The 20559-nt window shown below is 43.4% G+C and overlaps 1 protein-coding gene across 1 annotated transcript in view; it reads right to left on the bottom strand.

The window, feature by feature from the left end:
- Window positions 1-377: 377 nt before the first annotated feature.
- CEP89 (centrosomal protein 89) overlaps window positions 378-20559 on the bottom strand; it is a 77638-nt gene continuing 57456 nt past the window's right edge. The window contains exons 17-19 of the mRNA XM_035023512.1: window positions 14345-14434; window positions 9654-9823; window positions 378-3797 (exon numbers count right to left, since the gene is read on the bottom strand). Coding sequence (XP_034879403.1) covers window positions 3641-3797; window positions 9654-9823; window positions 14345-14434 — 417 coding nt within the window. The 3' untranslated portion in view covers window positions 378-3640. The remainder of the gene's footprint in view (window positions 3798-9653; window positions 9824-14344; window positions 14435-20559) is intronic.

Genomic DNA, 20559 nt, shown 5'->3' with positions numbered 1-20559 from the left:
GAAGCTTAGTTTTGCCTTTCACATTTAGGTCCATATACAACTGTCCAAGAGAAGTATACTGTGAGTCACATATGTAGTTTAAATTTTTCCAGTGGCCACTTTTAAAAAGTAGAAACAAAAACAGGTAAAATTATCAATTTTCACAACAGATTTTATTTCACCCAACACATCCAAAATGCTATCTCAACATATAACCAGTATAAAAATTATTGGTGAGATATTTCACATTCTTCTTTTCATAGTAAATTTTCAGAATCTGGGGTATGTTTTAGGTTTACGGCACATCCCAATTTGGGGGCGAGATTTTCATCAGAAGTCCTCGATCTATAGTTAGATTACCTTTTAAAGTGTATTCAGTTGAAAAGGTGTGTTCTCACCCCCTTGTATGTGCTCCAGCTGTATGTGCTCCAGCACATACAGAAGATTTCCTGTCACTGCACGGAGACCCTGCTTGTTCTGGAAACCCACGGATCTGGGGGCTTGTCCTGCTTTCTTCTCTTTTGGCTCCAAAACCAATAGATCTATCGCCTCGGTTCTGGAAGCTAGAAGTCCAAACTCCAGGTGTGGGCATGGGCCGTGCTCCCTCTGAAACCTGGGAGGGGGTCCTTCACGGCCTCTTCCTAGCTTCCGGGGTTGCGAGCACGCCCAGCTGTCGTCCTTGGCCTACAGCTACGTCTCTCCAACCCTGGCTGTTGTCACATGGCGTCCTCCCTGGGTGTCTCCGTCCTCACACAGTTGTCTTTTTTAAGGGCACCAGTCATCTGGCATGAAACACCAACCCTACTCCAGTCTGACCTCATCTTCCCTAAGTGCATCTACACCTACTGAGGCCTCGTCTTTCTTTACCGAATTTTCTTCTGGGGAAATCCAACTCCGCATCTAATGCCCACTGAAATGTTACCTCCTACCCACAGCCTTTCATGAACTTCTCTCCCCCGGACTCTCTTTCATGCTCCTCAGAGAAATGACATTTCTTATGTGGCTCCGAGTCCCTGGCTTGCCTTCCTGCAAGCAGAGATCGGCCCTTCAGAGAGTCCGGACACACGTCCTTGTGAAGCGGCTTGGGATCGCACCGCCCAGCACGAACTATCACTTGGGAATTCGGAGATAAAGGAGCTAGCAGGGTACCTAGAGACTGATCAGGTGAGCTTTCCTGCAAGATAGTGGGGCAGGGCATTGGGAGATGGGGGGAAAAGAGAACGTTCTGGACTGTTCCTGGGAAATACTATTTTTTGTTTTGAAGGATCAGATCATGACTGTGCTTCCGTGCAACGAGGTTTTTGAATGTTCTGCACGGGGTTCACCCTGTAGCTCCCACAGCAGCCATGAAGGTGATGAGGCCATTGTTGCAGTCCTGTTTTCTTCCAAGCACCTAGCAGGCTCTGTAACTGTGTCTGCCTTTGTCACTGCTACTGTTCTCGACACCGTGCAGAGATAAGCACTCCGTGTATATTTGCTGACTAAATAAACTGCACTGAAAGAAACACAATTCAGGATTTCCTCCTCTCCTCAGAATGGGAGGCCCCATGGATCTCCACAGAGAGAAGCTGCTGGGAAAGGGTGGCCTCTCCCTCTCTTCTTGGAGCCTGAGGGGCGGGAGCCACTTCGACCCACCCCCGCCGACCCTCTGTGCAGATCGACTGGAAAACTGAGGGCAGCTCCTCGCCTGCTGTCCCCTCAAGCTCACAGCCACATCCCTGCTGGGCCCCAGCCTCTCTGCACCCGGGCCGGAATTGCCCCGGACTAATACCAAAGGCAGCAGGGCTCCTGGGGCCCGTTTTATAACTGTTCACCTGATTGGGACCATTCTAGAGCCATATACAGATTCCCCAGGACCAAGCAGGAATGGCCCCGCTCCTGCTCCGATTGGCACCTGCAGGATGAAGCCCTACAGGCTCCTACAGGAGTCCCTCACAGCAGTCCGGGCTTTCCCGGGGCCAGTCTGGCCTCCCCGCCCACCCCAACCTCCAGCCCGAACGCCCCTCCTGCGGCTCCTGAGTTCTTGCCCCGGCCCACACAGCCCTCTCTGCCCTTCTCCAGCTCCTGAAACCCTGCCCATCCGGCAAGGCCCAGGGCATTCCAGTTCCCCCACGAAGCATCGAAGTTCAGTCCCTGGGCCCCTCAGCAGCTTTGTCTCTCGCCGCTTTGCCTGCCTGGCCCTCCTTCACACCCTGGACTCTGAGCCCACCTGCCACATGCAGACAGCAAACTAGCGGGAGGCTGGCAGAGCCGAGTGCTGCACGACCCCACCCCTGCCTGGCTGCGACGAGGTCCAGGGGTCACCAGACTTGCCAAGTATGTTTGTAACATGTAATAACTTAAGGCAGAAATGTACAAACGTTCACTTCTCCAGGGAACAAAATGTTCTCACAGAAGGTGGGACAAAGCCAGGAATGACAAAAGTGGCTCTCTACGTATGTGACAAGAGCAGGGTTCCCACGACAAGCCACCCTCCAAGCAGACGGCTGGAAGGTGAGAGACTCGCGGGGGCGCTGGGGCCTTGCAGCCTCTTTACACGCTGCCAGAGAGCTGCTGGGTTCTCTGGAAAGAACATTGAAGCTGTTTGCTAGGTCACCTCCGAGGGAGATGACAGGGAGTTTGAAATCCCGGTGTGTTGCCCTACCTCCGGTCAAATGAAAATAAATTAGAATCGTTGAACTGTTGAACAAGTTGAATAAAACGTAAAACTGTGATCTTCTATCTCGACTCCCAACTAGCAATCAGAGCTCAGGCGTGTAACTTTCGCACCCAACCAGGGCCCAGGGCTGGCCTGCACCCGCACCGAGGCCGGGCTGCACTGGGAAGGGCCTGTAAAAGGCTGTGTTCCGGGATTCTGCCCTCCACACCACTCTCAGGGTCCCGTGCAGCCTGATGTCCCACGTTCTTCCAGCATGCCAGGGACAAGCAGCCCTGGGTGGCCGGCACTGGCACCAGGAAGTGCCAGGGGATGGTCCTGAGAGGCTGGGGTCACCTGCCTGAGGAGGTGGCAGAGAGGAGCAGAACCCCGGCCCCTGGCATCCTTCTCGGTGGTGGGACTGGGGCAGGGACCCCACCTTGGTGCTAGGTGGCCCCAGAAAAGTTGCCTTTCCAGGAGGATAAAGAAGGGCAGGAAGACGGGGCAGAACAGAGTTTGTGTAACTAACTGGGGTGTGAATGCTAGCACCTACCTTTTACCACATGCCAAAACGGCACCCAGAGCGAATGACAGGGTCAGCTCAGCACTGGACGTGTCCAGCTGACCTCACGCACCTACCCTGCCGCGTGAGCGCTCCGTCCCACTGCCTGCTCCCTCCAGCACTCTCCCGGCTGCAGATCTAGATGCCCAGAGCCAGGCCAGCTCCTTGGGTCCCCTGGCACCCTGAGCAATGGGTCTCACAGGGCCTGGCTCTGTGGCGAGGCAGCCAGTAGGCAAAAATACAGCTCAGCACTGTATGAGTCAAATAAAGCAAAATGTAAAAAAAAATGGATTAAATTTCTGCGACAATTTATTTCTACCTTGCCCTGATGAGGAGAAACGCTGCAGCGGGACGTGGGAGTGGGCCCTTCCCCTGTGCCTCCCAGTCCCGGGGAAGGCAGAGCTCTGGGCCAGGGCCCCAGTCACGGCGCGGGCTGTGGCGGCGGCGGGAGGCGGGAGGTGGCTTCATGTCGCAGTCGACGGAGCTGCGGCCGCCCAGAGCACCTCCCCAGGGCCGTCCCACACACCGGGCCTCTGCAGCGCGGCCTGCAGCAACTCTCGGATTCTTTGGTTTTCCTTGGAGGTAGACTGCCAAACAACCTCAAGCTCGCCTTCCATTTCTCTGAGAAATACACACAAAAAGGAAAAGTTTAAAATAGCACAATGAGAAAAATACTTCTTAAAGTAGCCAGAATTCAAAGGAAGGAATGCTTAATGTCAGAGAACAGATCCCATGGTGCTTGGGTTCTGAGGCAAAGGCTCCCAGGGTTGAATGAAATGCTGAGGTGCCCTAGAAACAGAAAAAAATACTGAGTTTTGCCTTTTCCTTTATTTTGGACCTTTGTTCTCTAAAGAATTAACATGTATAAGAATAAAATACAGTCCCTGCAGTGGCTGACCTACATACAGCACAACGGCCCCGCTGTGAGCGCCCACACAGCATGAACCCTGCAAGCCTCTCCAGGTCCCCTCTACCTGCCCCCGCTGTGACCTGGCCAACATCAGGCACCTCTCATAACACCCATCTGCACAGCCAATGAGGGGCCCGGATATATGGGGTTAGTCTGGGGGTGAGGAGGGGACTGTGTGGAATGGGGCTCATAACCGAGGACGCAGAAAAGACTGGCCTAGATAGACCACATGCTGGGAGTGAGCACCCAGAGAGAACCAAGATGTACGAGTAAAGGAAAGGGTACCCAGGACTCTGTGACGGGTACCATGTGGAGTGCTGAGGAAACTGGGCCGACAAGGTATCCATGTCCTCACAGGGCCGTGGTCTGCTGGGGGAACAGACCAGGGTACCAGCTACCACCTTACAGGATGGTGGACCCCATGGGAGAGTGAGGGGGACAGAAAGACCAGCCTCAGCCTGGGGGGAAGAGCAGGCCTCATGCAGGAGGGCATGGTGGGGAGGCTGGCTCCTTCACAGACATGGCCAGGTGGTTATGGAAGATACTAGAAACTGGACTACCAAGTGGGCTGAGCACTGCTGTTTAAGGAGGAGGACAATGAGATTCAGGGAGGCCAGTGACATGCCCACTTGTCCAGTGTCACTTCTCTTGTGAACTGTTGCTTCCTTCCAAGCCCCCCTAATGCCCACTGGATGTTGGGTGCTATTTAATTAAACTGTATTTAAATAAATCTCCAAATTTCTCTTTTCTGGCACAAAACACCTAGATGTTTGATAAATTACAGCAATCATGAGCTATGCATAGCCAAACTCAAAACAAGAATAGGAAATCTCTAAGGGCAGAAAGAAATAAAGACTAAACTGAAAGCACACAGGAAGGGAACAGAGTGTTGCTTATTGCTTTGAGGAGAAAAGTCCGTGCCAGAAACCCACATTTTTGTAGAATGGAGACTAGGTGTTGGGCCCATGCAAACTGGGTGGGACAGAAAACCCCAGGGCTCACTCATATCCACGTTTCTCCCCCTTCTTCCCAGAAACACTCTGAACTAACTGCGTGTTCCACAATTGGGCAGGTAAGTGGAGGCACATGAAGGGCCCTTAAAGAAAGCAAGGCTGGGTAGAAAACCTGCCGATCTTCAAAAGAAACCTGCTCTGAGAGGCTAAGTGTCTCCTAGGGGGCTGTAGCCACCAGCTTGTTCTCAAATGGATCTGGAGTTTGAATTTACATTGTTCCCCATGATTGGGCATCCCCAGCACCTGTGTGGAGTGAACAGCCATTTTAGAGACAATCAGGGGAAAAGCTCAATGGATGGGTTAAATAGTACACTGGACACAACTGAAGAGAGAATTAGCAAACTGTAATATAGAGCAGAAGAAATCACTCTGAATGTAGTGCAGAAAAATACCGGATATTAAGGAGTTATACACTATAAATATAATAATAGCATTTTTAAATATAATAATACATAATATATAACAAATGTAATAAAAGCATTTTTAAAAGACTTTTAAAAGTCTTTTTGTATGTTTTAAAAAAAACATTACTGTAGTGTATTTTTAAAATTAATAATGAAATTAAAGTGGCTCCAGGTTGGAAATATTCTCTTGCACCAGAGAAGCAAATGCAAATCTTCTCTGGAGAAAAACATCCTTAATCCAGAACCTCAGGATTCTACAGATTAAATCCAACCATATATGCGTTCATAGTTAAAAAGTTACTGTATGTAGAAAGAAACAAGCCACACAGAGCAAGAGTCAAAAAAAAAAAAATTTAAACTCCCCCAAATTTCAGATATTGAAAAAATAACTACAAGTGAAATGTTAAAAGAAATAAAAGATGTATTTAAAATAAACAAAGACCCAGAATTTATTTTAAAAACGACTAGGCAGATTTTCTAAAGAACCAAATAGAACTGAAAATGAAATACACTGTTGTTGATATAAAAACCTCAGTGGCTGGGTTAAACAGTACATTGAACAGAGCTGAAGACAGAATTAGTAAACAGGAATACTGAGCAGAAGAAATTACCCAGAATGTGGACCAGAAAAAAGATGGAAAATTTAAAAGGCACATGGAAAGTCTAACATACATTTAATCTGAGCTCCAGAAGGAGCTTAGAAAGAATAAGGGGAAATACTTTATTTTAAGAGATAATGGCTTATTTTAAGAGATGAGAATTTTCGGGCGCCTGGGTGGCTCAGTTGGTTAAGCGACTGCCTTCGGCTCAGGTCGTGATCCTGGAGTCCCGGGATCGAGTCCCGCATCGGGCTCCCTGCTCGGCAGGGAGCCTGCTTCTCCCTCTGACCTTCCCCCCTCTCATGCTCTCTCTGTCTCATTCTCTCTCTCAAATAAATAAATAAAATCTTTAAAAAAAAAAAAAAAGATGAGAATTTTCTAGACTAATGAAAGACACAAGATCACAGATATAGAGAATAACTTACACCAAGTAGATAAGTACAGTTAATCACACACCAATTAAATTACAGAATACAAGAGACAGAGGAGATTTTTTTTTTTTTAAGATTTTATTTCTTTATTCATGAGAGAGAGAGAGAGGCAGAGGGAGAAGCAGGCTCCCACGGAGCAGAGAGCCCGATGCGGGACTTGATCCCAGGACCCTGGGATCATGACCTGAGCCGAAGGCAGACGCTTAACCATCTGAGCCACCCAGGCGCCCTTTTTTTTAAGATTTTATTTATTTATTTTAGAGAGACAGCACACAAGTGGAAGAGGGAGAGAGAATCTCTAGCAGACTCTTCACTGAGCACAGAGCCCGACGCAGGGCTCAGACTCATGACCCTGAGATCATGACCTGAGCTGAAATCAAGAGTGGGACACTTAACCAACTGAGCCACCCAGGCACCCCTGTGTCAGTTATTTTAAAAAAATGACAAAAGGGGGGCACCTGGGTGGCTCAGTCGTTAAGCGTCTGCCTTCGGCTCAGGTCATGATCCCAGGGTTCTGGGATCGAGTCCCACATCGGGCTCCCTGCTCGGTGGGAAGCCTGCTTCTCCCTCTCCCACTCCCCCTGCTTGTGTTCCTGCTCTCGCAATCTCTCTCTCTGTCAAATAAATAAATAAAATCTTTAAAAAAAAAAAATGACAAAAGGCTTGTCAGAGACTTGTCTTTTGACTTGTCAAAACAGACTTCTCAAACAGAGAAGATAGTAGAATATGCTGAGAGAAGAAGACTGTCAAAGTTAAATACTGTAGCCAGCAAAAATTATCTTACAAGGATCAAGGAAAAATGCAGACATTTCCAGATAAACAGAAAGCTTACTCCCAACAGACTCTTACTAAAGAGACTTCTAAATAATATATTTTAGGAAGAAGGAAACTAATTTGAGAAATAAGGTCTGAGATGTAAGAGAGGATATGTTAAAAGATAAACTGAGGAAATAAGAAAATTTTAAGAGTTTATTTGAGCAAAACTCGAATTGGGCAGCATTCCATCTAGCAGAGAGAAACGAGCTCCGAGGAGCTGTACAAAATGAAAAACTTTTATAGGCAGAAGGAAGCAGGAATAAGGAAGATATATTCAGCAAAAGTGGGTTGGTTATTGCAAAGTTACTTTCCCTTAGGGGATGGCAAAGGGTCTCCCAGGCATATGACCTAAGTATCATTGACCACACAATTCTTGACTAACTAGTTTAAGATTCCCTTTCTGGAGGAGCCAAAACTGTAATTAAGTCAAGTCTTGGTTTGGTGATGTGGGGCTAGCATATGTGAGGCCCATTTTGGGCCTGTTGTCTTGTTTATAATAATCAGTAAGTAAAGAAATTGGTACCTGTGGGTAAATCAAAATAAAGAACTATATAGAAACTAGTAACATTTAATTTGGGGGGGCTAAAGATAATGATATGAAATAGATCTTTGTTCTTCACTTTTATCTACCTAATGACACTAGACGACATCATATAAACCGAGGGGGAAAAGAATTAGATAAGAGCATTAGATCTTGCACTGGGGGGAAGAAATGTAGACATGTTGATTAAATTCAGATTTTTTTTTTTTTTTTTTGTAGCCCAACGTAGGGCTTGAACTCACAACCCTGAGATCGAAACCTGAGCTGAAATCAAGAGTCGGTGGCCTAACCAACTGGGCTACCCAGACGCCCCTAAATTTAGATTTTTTAATGTTAAATATTCATTGTAAAATTTTAAGGGTAACCACTGAAAGTATAGAAAATAGTATGCATAACTTTCAAACGATTTAAGGACAGATAGTGGAATAAGGGAGAAAGTGAAAAACAAAATGCCATTTTATTATTGTGATTCTAAACCTCCTATCTGGCAAGAAATTTGGTATTAGCCCAACTTTTTACATACTAGCTGTTTATGGTGGTAAGAACTTCTGTGACTACAGAAACCATGATAACCATGATAGATAAGACTTAATCCTGCCTTGCATTTAAGAAGCATCTGGCTGGGGAGCCTGGGTGGCTCAGTTAAGCAGCTGCCTTCGGCTCAAGTCATGATCCCAGGGTCCTGGGCATCGGGCTCCTTGCTCAGCGGGGAGCCTGCTTCTCTCTCTGCCTGCCACTCCCCCTGCTCATGCTTTGTCTCTGACAAATAAATAAATAAAATCTTAAAAAAAAAAAAGCATCTGGCTGATGGAAAACAAATATCTGCATTGGGCATGACATCAAATATATGGATCCTTCTATAACCTGAAGAAATCCCATAAGTGTATTACGATTCTTCTGCATGCATCAGTTTACATTCCAGTCTGTCAAAGCACAGCCATTATGAAAATGCAGAGTTAAGTACGAAGGACCACCAAGTTCACCTTCATGGAGCATGCGACATCCCCAATGTTTTTAATACACTGGCAACACTTCCTCTAGCCTATATTTAAAGGGTAAAGTGTAACTGATTTAGTACTTACATGCATAGAAAACATAACGCACCCATCATCTTATGACTATGATCTTACAAGAAGGGAATGATCAGAGATTTTAAAATCCTCAGAAATGAAAAAAAGAAAAAGCAGAAATAAGACATTTAATCAAAAATAAAAAGTCTCCCAAGAAAATGGAATAAAACAAAAGCATCAACGAGAGGAGAAAAGAGGGAAGGACAATTAGAGGCCCGGGTTGATTTAAGAAGTCCAATATTCAAACAATGGGAGTTCTACAGGGGGGATTAAGGGAAAGGAGGAGCACAGCATGGTGAGAGTGTTAACACCACTGTTGTATACTTGAAAGTTGCTAAGGGAGCGGATCTTCAATGTTCCCACCCTAACGGCTGCACTGTCACCAGCACCACAACAAAATGGGAACTGGGTAAGATGAGAGAGGTGTTAACTAACCTTGTGGTGGCAACCATTTCACAAGATATTCATGTATCAAATCATCACATTATACACCTTCAACTTACACAATCCTATATGTCAATTGCTGGGGGGAAATTTTAAAAAGAAAATGAGCAAATAAGAATTAAGACCAATATTACATTCAGATAAAACTTAAATGTAAAAAAATAAACAGAACGGGTCCAGAGGGTTTTGCTGGAAAATTCTAGCAAACATTCAAAATTAACATACTCTATGGGGCTGGGGTGGCCCTACCTTTTCTGCTGCAGTGCCTGGTCCAGGATATCCTGCTTGTCCTGCAGCACCCGATGGAGGTGCCTCATCTCTTGCTGGTACTGAGCTGTCTTGCTAGCGAAGTCTTCCTGCTGCTCTGTCAGGCGGTGACTGATGTCATCCACTTTCAGTGCCGCCTGCTTCTTGTACCCCTGGGGGAGGAGGAGGCCCTGTGTAAGCGAGGGGATGCTGCCTGCGGCCCAGGGGATGGCTTCCCGGATGCGTACCCTCCCCATTTGGGCTATCAGAGCCCACTGAGATGATGAGTAAACCTTGCAGAAGTCTGATCTGGGAGGGCAAGTCTGGATCATAAAAGTCATAGAAAGTAAAAAAAAGAATATCAAGTATATATAATAAAACCAAATTTCTAATTTGTATCATGCCTAGTTTTTTATATGCTACAAATAAAAACAGACCAAACTGGCAAGGTCTGTCACACTCGATTGGTAAACAGATGACAGAGATAAAAGCTTGATTCATTTATCTTCCTTCTACATTTTTACTGGATAGCATTTAAGGTATGACTTCCCTCTGAGCTTTTTTTTTTTTTTTTAAAGATTTTATTGATTTATTTGACAGACAGATAGCAAGAGCAGGAACACAAGCAGGGGGAATGGGAGAGGAAGGAGCAGGCTTCCCACTGAGCAGGGAGCCCGATGCGGGGCTTGATCCCAGGACCCTGGGATCATGACCTGAGCTGAAGGCAGACGCTTAACGATTGAGCCACCCAGGCGCCCCGCTCTGAGCATTTCTAAAACTAGTGTTATACAGATTCTAATTTGTACTTGACAGAGATTCAATTCTGTTTATTAGTCCAGAGTCTCTCATGGTTTGTCTCCCTCTCTGATTTCTCCCCATTCAGTTTTCCCTCCCTTCCCCTGTGGTCCTCTGTGCTATTCCTTATGTTCCACATATGAATGAAACCATACGATAATTGTCTTTCTCTGCTTGACTTATTTCACTTAGCGTAATCCCCTCCAGTTCCATCCATGTCGATGAAAATGGTAGGTGTTCATCCTTTCTAACAGCTGAGTAATATTCCACTGTATATAAGAACCACATCTTCTTTATCCATTCATCTGTTGAAGGGCATCTCATCTCCTTCCATAGTTTGGTTATTACGGACATTGCTTCTATGAATACTGGGGTGCATGTACCCCTTCTTTTCACTACATCTGTATCTTTGGGGTAAAAACCTAGTAGTGCAATTGGGTCACAAGGTAGTTCTATTTTTAACGTCTTAAGGAACCTCCATACTGTTTTCCAGAGCGGCTGCACCACTTTGCATTCCCACCAACAGTGTGAGGGTTCCCCTTTCTCCACATCCTTAACAACATTTGCTGTTTCCTGTCTTGTTAATTTTAGCCATTCTAACTGGTGTATCAATTCCATTTAGAAACTGACAGTTTATACATTCCCTCTGACCCAAGAATTGGTTTACCTCATGGTTTTTACATTTCCAGGTAAAAGAATATTTCTTTTGCTTTCTGATTGTTTATTAATTTCTGGTTTTCATCTTTTTGGTCAACAAATGTGCCTTATTTCTACTCTAGGGGTTGATTATTTTTTGAGCCAATCTACAATCAATCGTTATATATATAAACACACACACACACACATATATATATAAAAACACACATAAATAAACCTTATAGATTACCTTCAATCTTCTATAACCTTAGTTACTTCTGTTTAATTTCTTGATCTGTCTTGGACCAAGAGAAGATTAAAGTTTCTATTATTACCATGTTTCCATTTCCCTTTGTATATCCTATAGTTTATAGATTTGCTGTGTTTATTTAGTGCACAGATATCTGTAGCTACCATATACTATTGATTTCAGTCTTTAACATGAAGGCTCCTCCTTTTTTTTGTTTCATTTAGTGCTTTTGGCCTGAACTTTATCTCGGCACATGTAAAGATTACAAATTTGCTTTCTTTTTGTTTGCATAAATCTGATTATCTTTACTCATCCTTTTTCTCTTCAGCTTTCTAATGCACTTTGTTTCAGACTGTCTCTTGGCTCGGCTCTATCATGGAATACCATTTGCTTCATTATCAATCTGTTTTCTTTTAATGGGTGAATTAAGTTCATTTATATTTGTTTGGTCTCAATTTTGTTACTTTGTTTTATCTTCATACATTTTTAAAGACTTAATGTAGTCCATTTTCTCTGTTCTTTTCACTGTTGTAATTCTACTATTTAGGAATGGATCTCTCTTGATTCTTGTGGTGATTTTTATTCTCATGCCTTTATATTACATGTCCTTAGTCCTCTCATTTATTAAAAGTAACATAATGTTAGCTCACAACAACCTTTTCTGGCCCTACTTAAATATGTTTAAGCTCCTCCTACTTGATTTTTCAGCTTGAAATGATATCCTTGGAACTCTTAGTTATGACATAGGAAGCAATCAGCTAGTTTGTTCTACTTTCTACTTTCCTACCTTGTTGACCTATCAGTTTTTCCTTGGTTGTATTAATTCCACATTGTCAAAAAACATTTACATTTTATTCCATCAGCCTTATCCCTGCCTCACTGAAGTCTTAGTTCCCAATTAAATATATCCTTTGCTCACTACTTTTCTGAAATTTGCCCAATTGTTTCTTGATTGGCTGAACTCAAGTTGATTAATCTTCAGGTGAGATTTATGGAAAAACTGTGCCCGGAGTTTTTACATGGTCAAAACTGTCTGAAGAGTAGCTTGGTTGGAGGGAGACATCCTTGGCTCACACTCTGTTTCATCGAATATTTATAGAAGTCATTGCACTGCTCTCTGGCATTCAGTATTGCTGTGGAGAAGTGTGATGCCAACATGGTTTTCTTTTTCCTATGTCTTGGCCTTTTGCCTGGGTGTCCAACGTTTTCTTTATCTTTTTTTTTTTTTAAGATTTTATTTATTTATTTATTTGAGAGAGAGAGAGAGAGAGAAAGCTGGGGGGAGCAGAGGGAGAGGGACAAGCAGACTCTGCGCCGAGTGAGGAGCCCGATGCAGGGCTTGATCCCATGACCCCAAGATCACAACCTGAGCTGAAACCAAGAGTTGGACACTCAACTGACTAAGTCACCCAGGCACCCCTATCTAGATATGGATTTCTTTTTCTTTACCTACCTAGTTAGATTATAACTAAGTGTACTTGAAGATTAAACTTACCAGATCCTCACTGACTTTAAAACTATCAGAAATAAAATTCCCAGAAAACTACTATGTCTGCTAGGAATCTCTGATGACATTTTAGAAGTCAACACAACTCCAAGAGCTATCTGGTTCAATTAAATCATTCCTACCACCTGAAGCCACAGGATCAGCTGCCCTGAGTTCTGGGTGGAGGACGAATGCAGCATTTTCAACTTTCCTTTTAGCAAAGCAACCCTTTCTTCAAATAGCATCATGCCTAAAAGCCCACATTTGGGAACAGGAGTGGAGCTGCTCTGCCCCACAGAAGGAATGAGTTCACTGGACTTGTGGTGGGAACAGCCCTCACTTCAAAGGCCACTGCCCACTATAAATGAGAACAGTGATGTGCTGGAGGGTATGCTAGTCTTCTCTGAATTTAGTTAGATGGTGGTGATCTTCCCTGGGGAAGGCCCAGACCCAGGCAGAATCCAGAACAGGGTAAGGGTAGCTTAGGGACGTTGCATGTGGCAGACCCTACTGGAAACCAGAAAGCCCCTCAGGGAGCATCTCAGTCTGTACCACTTGAAAATTCATGATGAATAGGCTGTGTGGCTTCCAAAAACTTGATATTTGTGTTATTTAGGCAATATTCATGAAACATTGGGAGGAAAAAAGTCTATTCTTTGCATTAGGTTAATTGCTAATTCTTAGCAATTAGAAGTTAAATTTTATTTAACTTTTAAAAAACAAACAATTTAGGACTTATGTTCTCTAAAACAAAACAAAGGCATAACATATTTACATACATACATACATACACCTGCTTGCTGTTCACCCAGTACCACACTTATGTACACAGAGCCAGTCAATGTTTCGTTGGTCTTAGTTTGTTAATTTCCCAACATAGTAAATGTCATCAATCTATTTCTCCATGTGTCTTTTCATCATCATCCAGCAGAGGTCCTAGATTTTACTCCCCACGCTAGAGCTACATGCCCTCACGGACCTTCCCTTTCAAAACCCACAGGTTCCCTGCCTCCCACACAGGCCTCTAGCCCACCCGCACCCCTGCTCCTGCTCCAGAGAAGTCAGTCTGGCTGGTAAGGCGGTGGATGCCAGTAGTCAGAATACAGATGGTGGGGGGATGAGAGGTCAGGTGAGGGAGGTGGCCTAGGGGAGGAGAGTTGGTACCCTGACAATAGTTTCCTTGGGCAGAGAAACTGGAGGGTGCAGTTAGGATTAAGCTAGAGAGGAGCGGGTCAACCCTGTTCCCTAACTGAACCAACGAATGTTGGGCTAACTTCAGGATAGAGCCTGGAGATTTTTCCCTCGCAATTTTTTTTCTTTTAAACAGCTGCATGGTATCTTATTATGCAGATAAGCCGGTTTATTTAATGAGTGGATTGGCGCCATAAGCAATACTGCTTTACCCTGTGGATGATTAGTGTGATACACACATGCAACATGAATCATTTTTTTAAACATGGAAGTCTGACCCCAGTAAGGCGCTGTTTCCATTTGAAAACGGCACCTCTGAGGTTAATGGCCACTTACCTTGATTTTTTCTTTTAACCTTCCCAAGCGAATATTGCCTTCTGTGATTTTGTTGAGAACTCCATGCTTCTCACTTTCTAAACATTTAGCCTAAGGAGAAAAGTGAAAAGAAAAATAATGGGATTTTGGTTTAACAGAAAAATTAAGATAATAATTCTTCTGCAAAGAACATTATTCCTCCCAAGTAATCTCTATTCTGCCACTCCTCCCGGCCCACCACCTTGCCTGCCCCCCACTCCCTGTGTGAGAGATGTGGACAGAACTTGGGCCAATAGCTGAGGAGGGGCAAGAACCCAGAATGGCAGGCTGGGTGCCCCTCCTGGGCACCAACAGAAGATCGAGCACCCCAAACAAGGGGAATGTACTGTAAGGGCTTCGGACACACTTCTCTATGCTTGTGGAATATAGCATTCCTTCAATCGTATCCAAGGAACAAGTGCAAAGATGCAAATAAACTTTTAGCTCGACTACTTGAATAATTACAAAACTAAGGATAACAGAGGGGAGGAGCAAGATGGTGGAGGAGTAGGAGACCTGGATTTTGTCTGGTCCCAGGAATTCAGCTGGATAGGGATCAAACCATTCTGAACATCTACAAACTCAACAGGAGATCGAAGAAAAGAATAGCTGCAACTCTCTGAACAGAAAAGCGACCACTTTCTGGAAGGTAGGACGTGCGGAGAAGTGAATCCGAGGTGATATTCAGGAGGATAGACGGCGGGGAGGGGGCCTCTGTCGGACGCTTCTGGCAAGTGATAGAGAAGCGGAGCACAAAATCAGAACTTTTAGAAGTCAGCTCTGCTGAGGGATGTCGCTCCAGTGGCTAAGCAGGGGGTGGAACCCTCGTAGGACAGTGTGGTCTCAGGACCCTCGGGGTCACAGAAAGACCGGGGGTGCCTGAGTGCGGCAGAGCTCCCAGGTATCAGAGCGGGGAAGCCGGCTGCAGAGAGGGAGCCGAGGAGCAGGCTCTCAGCTCGAGGTTGCCATAAACTGTGATCCGAGGCACAGTCAGGCCACTGCTCTTCCAGCAGGGACCCAACAAGCGGCAGATCTGGGGAGACTCCCCTTCCTCCCCTGGGGAGAAGTGGCGTGGAAGTGCACCGCAGGGATCTGCTGGGTTTGGAGACTCCACATGGGGTCGGGTGCCAGTGATAGAAATGCACGGTCACAGGCCAGGTGAGCATGGAGTGCAGCCAGAGACCGGGGAGACGGGAGTGACTGACTGCTTTTCTCTGGGGGCTCACTAAGGAGTGGGGCCCCGAGTTCTTGGCTCCTCCAGGGAGGAGACTGGGAGGCCGCCATTCTCACTCTCGTCCTCCAAAGCTGTAGGGAAAGCTTGCAGGGAACAAAAGCTCCCGAGAGCAAAACCGAGCAGATTACTTAGCCCAGACCCGGCAAGGGCGGGATAATTCCGCCTCCAGCAAAGACATTTGGGGACCACGGCAACAGGCCCCTCCCCCAGAAGATCAGCAAGAACTGCCAGCCAAGACCAAGTTTACCGATCAATGAGAAGGGCAGAACTCCAGAGCTAGGGGAATAATGCACATAGAATCCATGGCTTTTTTCCCATGATTCATTAGTCTTTCAAAGTTAATTTTTTTTTAACTGTCTTTTTTTTTTTTTAATTTTTCTTTTTCCCTTTTTCAACCAACATCTTATCAATCGCTTTTTAAAAAATCTTATTTTTCATTTTTAAAGTCATATTCTATCTGTTCATTGTAGTTAACCTTATTTTTGGGGCATATATATATATATATATATATACACACCATATATATATATGTTGTTCTCTCTTTAAAATTTTGGGATACAGTTTCTTCTAACAGACCAAAATATACCCTAAATCTCTAGTGCATGGCTTTGTTCTAGTCTTCTGCCTGATCACATTCTCTTTATTTTTTTAAATTTCTCTTCTTTCTTTTTTCAACCAACTTCTTATCAATTCCTTTTATAAAATCTTCTATAATTTTCATCTTTACAGTCATATTCCATCCCTTCATCATATTTACCCTTATTTTTGTACATACATAAGTTTTTCTTTCTTTAAATTTTGGGAGGCAGTTTCTTCTAACAGACCAAAATACACCCAAAATCTACTGTGTGACACTGATCTATGCACCAGCCTGATCATATTTGATCATATTTTTTTTTCTTTTTTCTTTCTTTCCCTTTCTTTTCCCCTGGTTTCAGGTCTCTTCTGATTTGTTTAGTGTATATTTTTCTGGGGTCGTTGTTACCCTGTTAACATTTTGTTCTCTCATTCATCTATTCTCCTCTGGACAAAACAACAAGACGGAAACCCTCACCTCAAAAAAAAAGAACAAGAGGCAGTACCAACTGCCAGGGACCTAATCAATATGGACATTAGTAAGATGTCAGAACTAGAGTTCAGAATGATGATTATAAAGATACTAGCTGGGCTTGAAAAAAGCATGGAAGATACTAGAGAAACCCTTTCTGGAGAAATAAAAGAACTAAAATCTAACCAAGTCGAAATCAAAAAGGCTATTAATGAGGTGCAATAAAAAATGGAGGCTCTAACTGCTAGAATAAATGAGGCAGAAGAGAGAATTGGTGATATACAAGACTAAATGATGGAGAATAAAGAAGCTGAGAAAAAGAAAGATAAACAACTACTGGATCACAAGGGCAGAATTCAAGAGATAAGCGATACCATAAGACGAAACAATATTAGAATTAATTGGGATCCCAGAAGAAGAAGAAAGAGAGAGAGGGGCAGAAGGTATATTGGAGCAAATTATAGGATAGAACTTCCCTAATTTGGGGAAGGAAACAGGCATCAAAATCCAGGAGGCACAGAGAACCCCCCTTGAAATCAATAAAAATAGGTCAACACTCTGACATCTAATGGTAAAACTTACAAGTCTCACAGACAAAGAAAAAATCCTGAAAGCAGCTCGGGACAAGAGGTCTGTAACTTACAATGGTAGAAACATTAGATTGGCAACAGACCTATCCACAGAGACCTGGCAGGCCAGAAAGGACTGGCATGATATATTCAGAGCACTAAACGAGAAAAATATGCAGCCAAGACTACTATATCCAGCTAGCCTGTCACTGAAAATAGGAGAGATAAAAAGCTTCCAGGACAAACAAAAACTAAAAGAATCTGCAAACACCAAACCAGCCCTACAAGAAATCTCGAAAGGGGTCCTCTAAGCAAAGAGAGACCCTAAAAGTAACATAGATCAGAAAGGAACACAGACAACATACAGAAAAAGTCACCTTACAGGCAATACAATAGCACTAAATTCCTATCTTTCAATAGTTACCCTGAATGTAAATGGGCTAAATGCCCCAATCAAAAGACACAGGCAATCAGATTGGATAAAAAAACAAGACCCATCGATATGCTGTCTGCAAGAGACTCATTTTAGACCCAAAGACGCCTCCAGTTTGAAAGTGAGGGGGTGGAAAACTATTTACCATGCTAATGGACACCAAAAGAAAGCTGGGGTGGCAATCCTTATATCAGACAAATTAGATTTTAAACCAAAGACTATAATAAGAGATGAGGAAGGGCACTATATCATACTAGAAGGGACTATCCAACAAGAAGATCTAACAGTTGTAAATATCTATGCCCCTAACATGGGAGCAGCCAATTATATAAGCCAGTTAATAACAAAAGCAAAGAAACACATCGACAACAATACAATAATAGTAGGGGACTTTAACACTCCCCTCATGGAAATGGACAGATCATCTAAGCAAAAGATCAACAAGGAAATAAAGACTTTAAATGACACACTGGACCAAATGGACTTCACAGACATATTCAGAACATTCCATCCCAAAGCAACGGAATACACATTCTTCTCTAGTGCCCATGGAACATTCTCCAGAATAGATCACATCCTAGGTCACAAATCAGGTCTCAACCAGTACCAAAAGATTAGGATCATTCCCTGCATATTTTCGGACCACAATGCTTTGAAACTAGAACTCAGTCACAAGAGGAAAGTCAGAAAGAACTCAAATACATGGAGGCTAAAGAGCATCCTACTAAAGAATGAATGGGTCAACCAGGAAGTTAAAGAAGAATTTAAAAAATTCATGGAAACAAATGAAAATGAAAACACAACTGTTCAAAACCTTTGGGATGCAGCAAAGGCTGTCCTAAGAGGAAAGTATATAGCAATACAAGCCTTTCTCAAGAAACAAGAAAGGTCTCAAATACACAACCTAACGCTACACCTAAAGGAGCTGGAGAAAGAACAGCAAATAAAGCCTAAACCCAGCAGGAGAAGAGAAATAGTAAAGATCAGAGCAGAAATCAATGAAACAGAAACCAAAAGAAGAGTAAACAGATCAACAAAACTACGAGCTGGTTCTTTGAAAGAATTAATAAGATTGATAAACCCCTGGCCAGACTTATCAAAAAGAAAAATGACCCAAATAAATAAAATCATGAATGAAAGAAGGAGAGATCACAACCAACACCAAAGAAATACAATTATAAGAACATATTACGAGCAACTATATGCCAGCAAATTAGATAATCTGGAATAATGGATGCATTCCTAGAGATGTATCAACTACCAAAATTGAACCAGGAAGAAACAGAAAAGCTGAACAGACCCATAACCACTAAGGAAATTGAAGCAGTCATCAAAAATCTCCCACAAAAGAAGAGCCCAGGGCCAGATAGCTTCCCAGGGGAATTCTACCAAACATTTAAAGAAGAATTAATACCCATTCTTCTGAAATTGTTCCAAAAAATAGAAATGGAAGGAAAACTTCCAAACTCATTTTATGAGGCCAGCATTACCTTGATCCCAAAACCAGACAAAGACCCCATCAAAAAGGAGAATTACAGACCAATATCCCTGATGAACATGGATGCAAAAATTCTCACCAAAATACTAGCCAATAGGATCCAACAGTACATTAAAAGGATTATTCACTACAACCAAGTGGGATTTATTCCTGGGCTGCAAGGTTGGTTCAACATCTGCAAATCAGTGTGATACAATACATTAAAAAAAGAAAGACCAAGAACCATATGATCCTCTCAATAAATACAGAAAAAGCATTTGACAAAGTACAGCATCCTTTCTTGATTAAAACTCTTCAGAGTATAGGGATAGAGGGTACATACCTCAATATCATAAAAGCCATCTATGAAAAACCCACAGCAAATATCATTCTCAATGGGGAAAAACTGAGAGCTTTCCCCCTAAGGTCAGGAACACGGCAGGGATGTCCACTATCACCACTGCTATTCAACATAGTATTAGAAGTCCTAGCCACAGCAATCAGACAACAAAAAGAAATCAAAGGCATCCAAATTGGCAAAGAAGAAGTCAAACTCTCACTCTTTGCAGATGGTATGATACTTTATGTGGAAAACCCAAAAGACTCCACCCCAAAACTGCTAGAACTCATACAGGAATTCAGTAAAGTGGCAGGATATAAAATCAATACAGAGAAATCAGTGGCATTTCTATACACCAACAACAAGACAGAAGAAAGAGAAATTAAGGAGTCGATCCCATTTATAATTGCACCCAAGACCATAAGATACCTAGGAATAAATCTAACCAAAGAGGCAGAGAATCTGTACTCAGAAAACTATAAAACACTCATGAAAGAAATTGAGGAAGACACAAAGAAATGGAAAAATGTTCCATGCTCATGGACTGGAAGAACAAATATTGTGAAGATGTCAATGCTACCTCGAGCAATCTACACATTTAATGCAACCCCTATCAAAATACCATCAACTTTTTTCAAAGAAATGGAAAAAATAATCCTAAAATTTGTATGGAACCAGAAAAGGCCCCAAATAGCCAGAGGAATGTTGAAAAAGAAAAGCAAAGCTGGTGGCATCACAATTCTGGACTTCAAGCTCTATTACAAAGCTGTCATCATCAAGATAGTATGGTACTGGCACAAAAACAGACACATAGATCAATGGAACAGAGTAGAGAGCCCAGAAATGGACCCTCAACTCTATGGTCAACTAATCTTCAAAAAAGCAGGAAAGAATGTCCAGTGGAAAAAAGACAGTCTCTTCAACAAATGGTGTTGGGAAAATTGGATAGCCACATGCAAAAGAATGAAACTGGACCGTTTCCTTACACCACACACAAAAATAGACTCAAAATGGATGAAAGATCTAAATGTGAGACAGGAATCCATCAAAATCCTAGAGGAGAACACAGGCAGCAACCTCTTTGACCTTAGCCGCA

Source organism: Mirounga leonina, unplaced genomic scaffold, assembly GCF_011800145.1.
Source record: "Mirounga leonina isolate KUSES-001 unplaced genomic scaffold, KU_Mleo_1.0 Mir_177, whole genome shotgun sequence".
Lineage (NCBI taxonomy): Eukaryota > Metazoa > Chordata > Mammalia > Carnivora > Phocidae > Mirounga > Mirounga leonina.
Note: the sequence above shows the minus strand (reverse complement) of the source record. Positions and strands in the feature narration are given on the sequence as shown.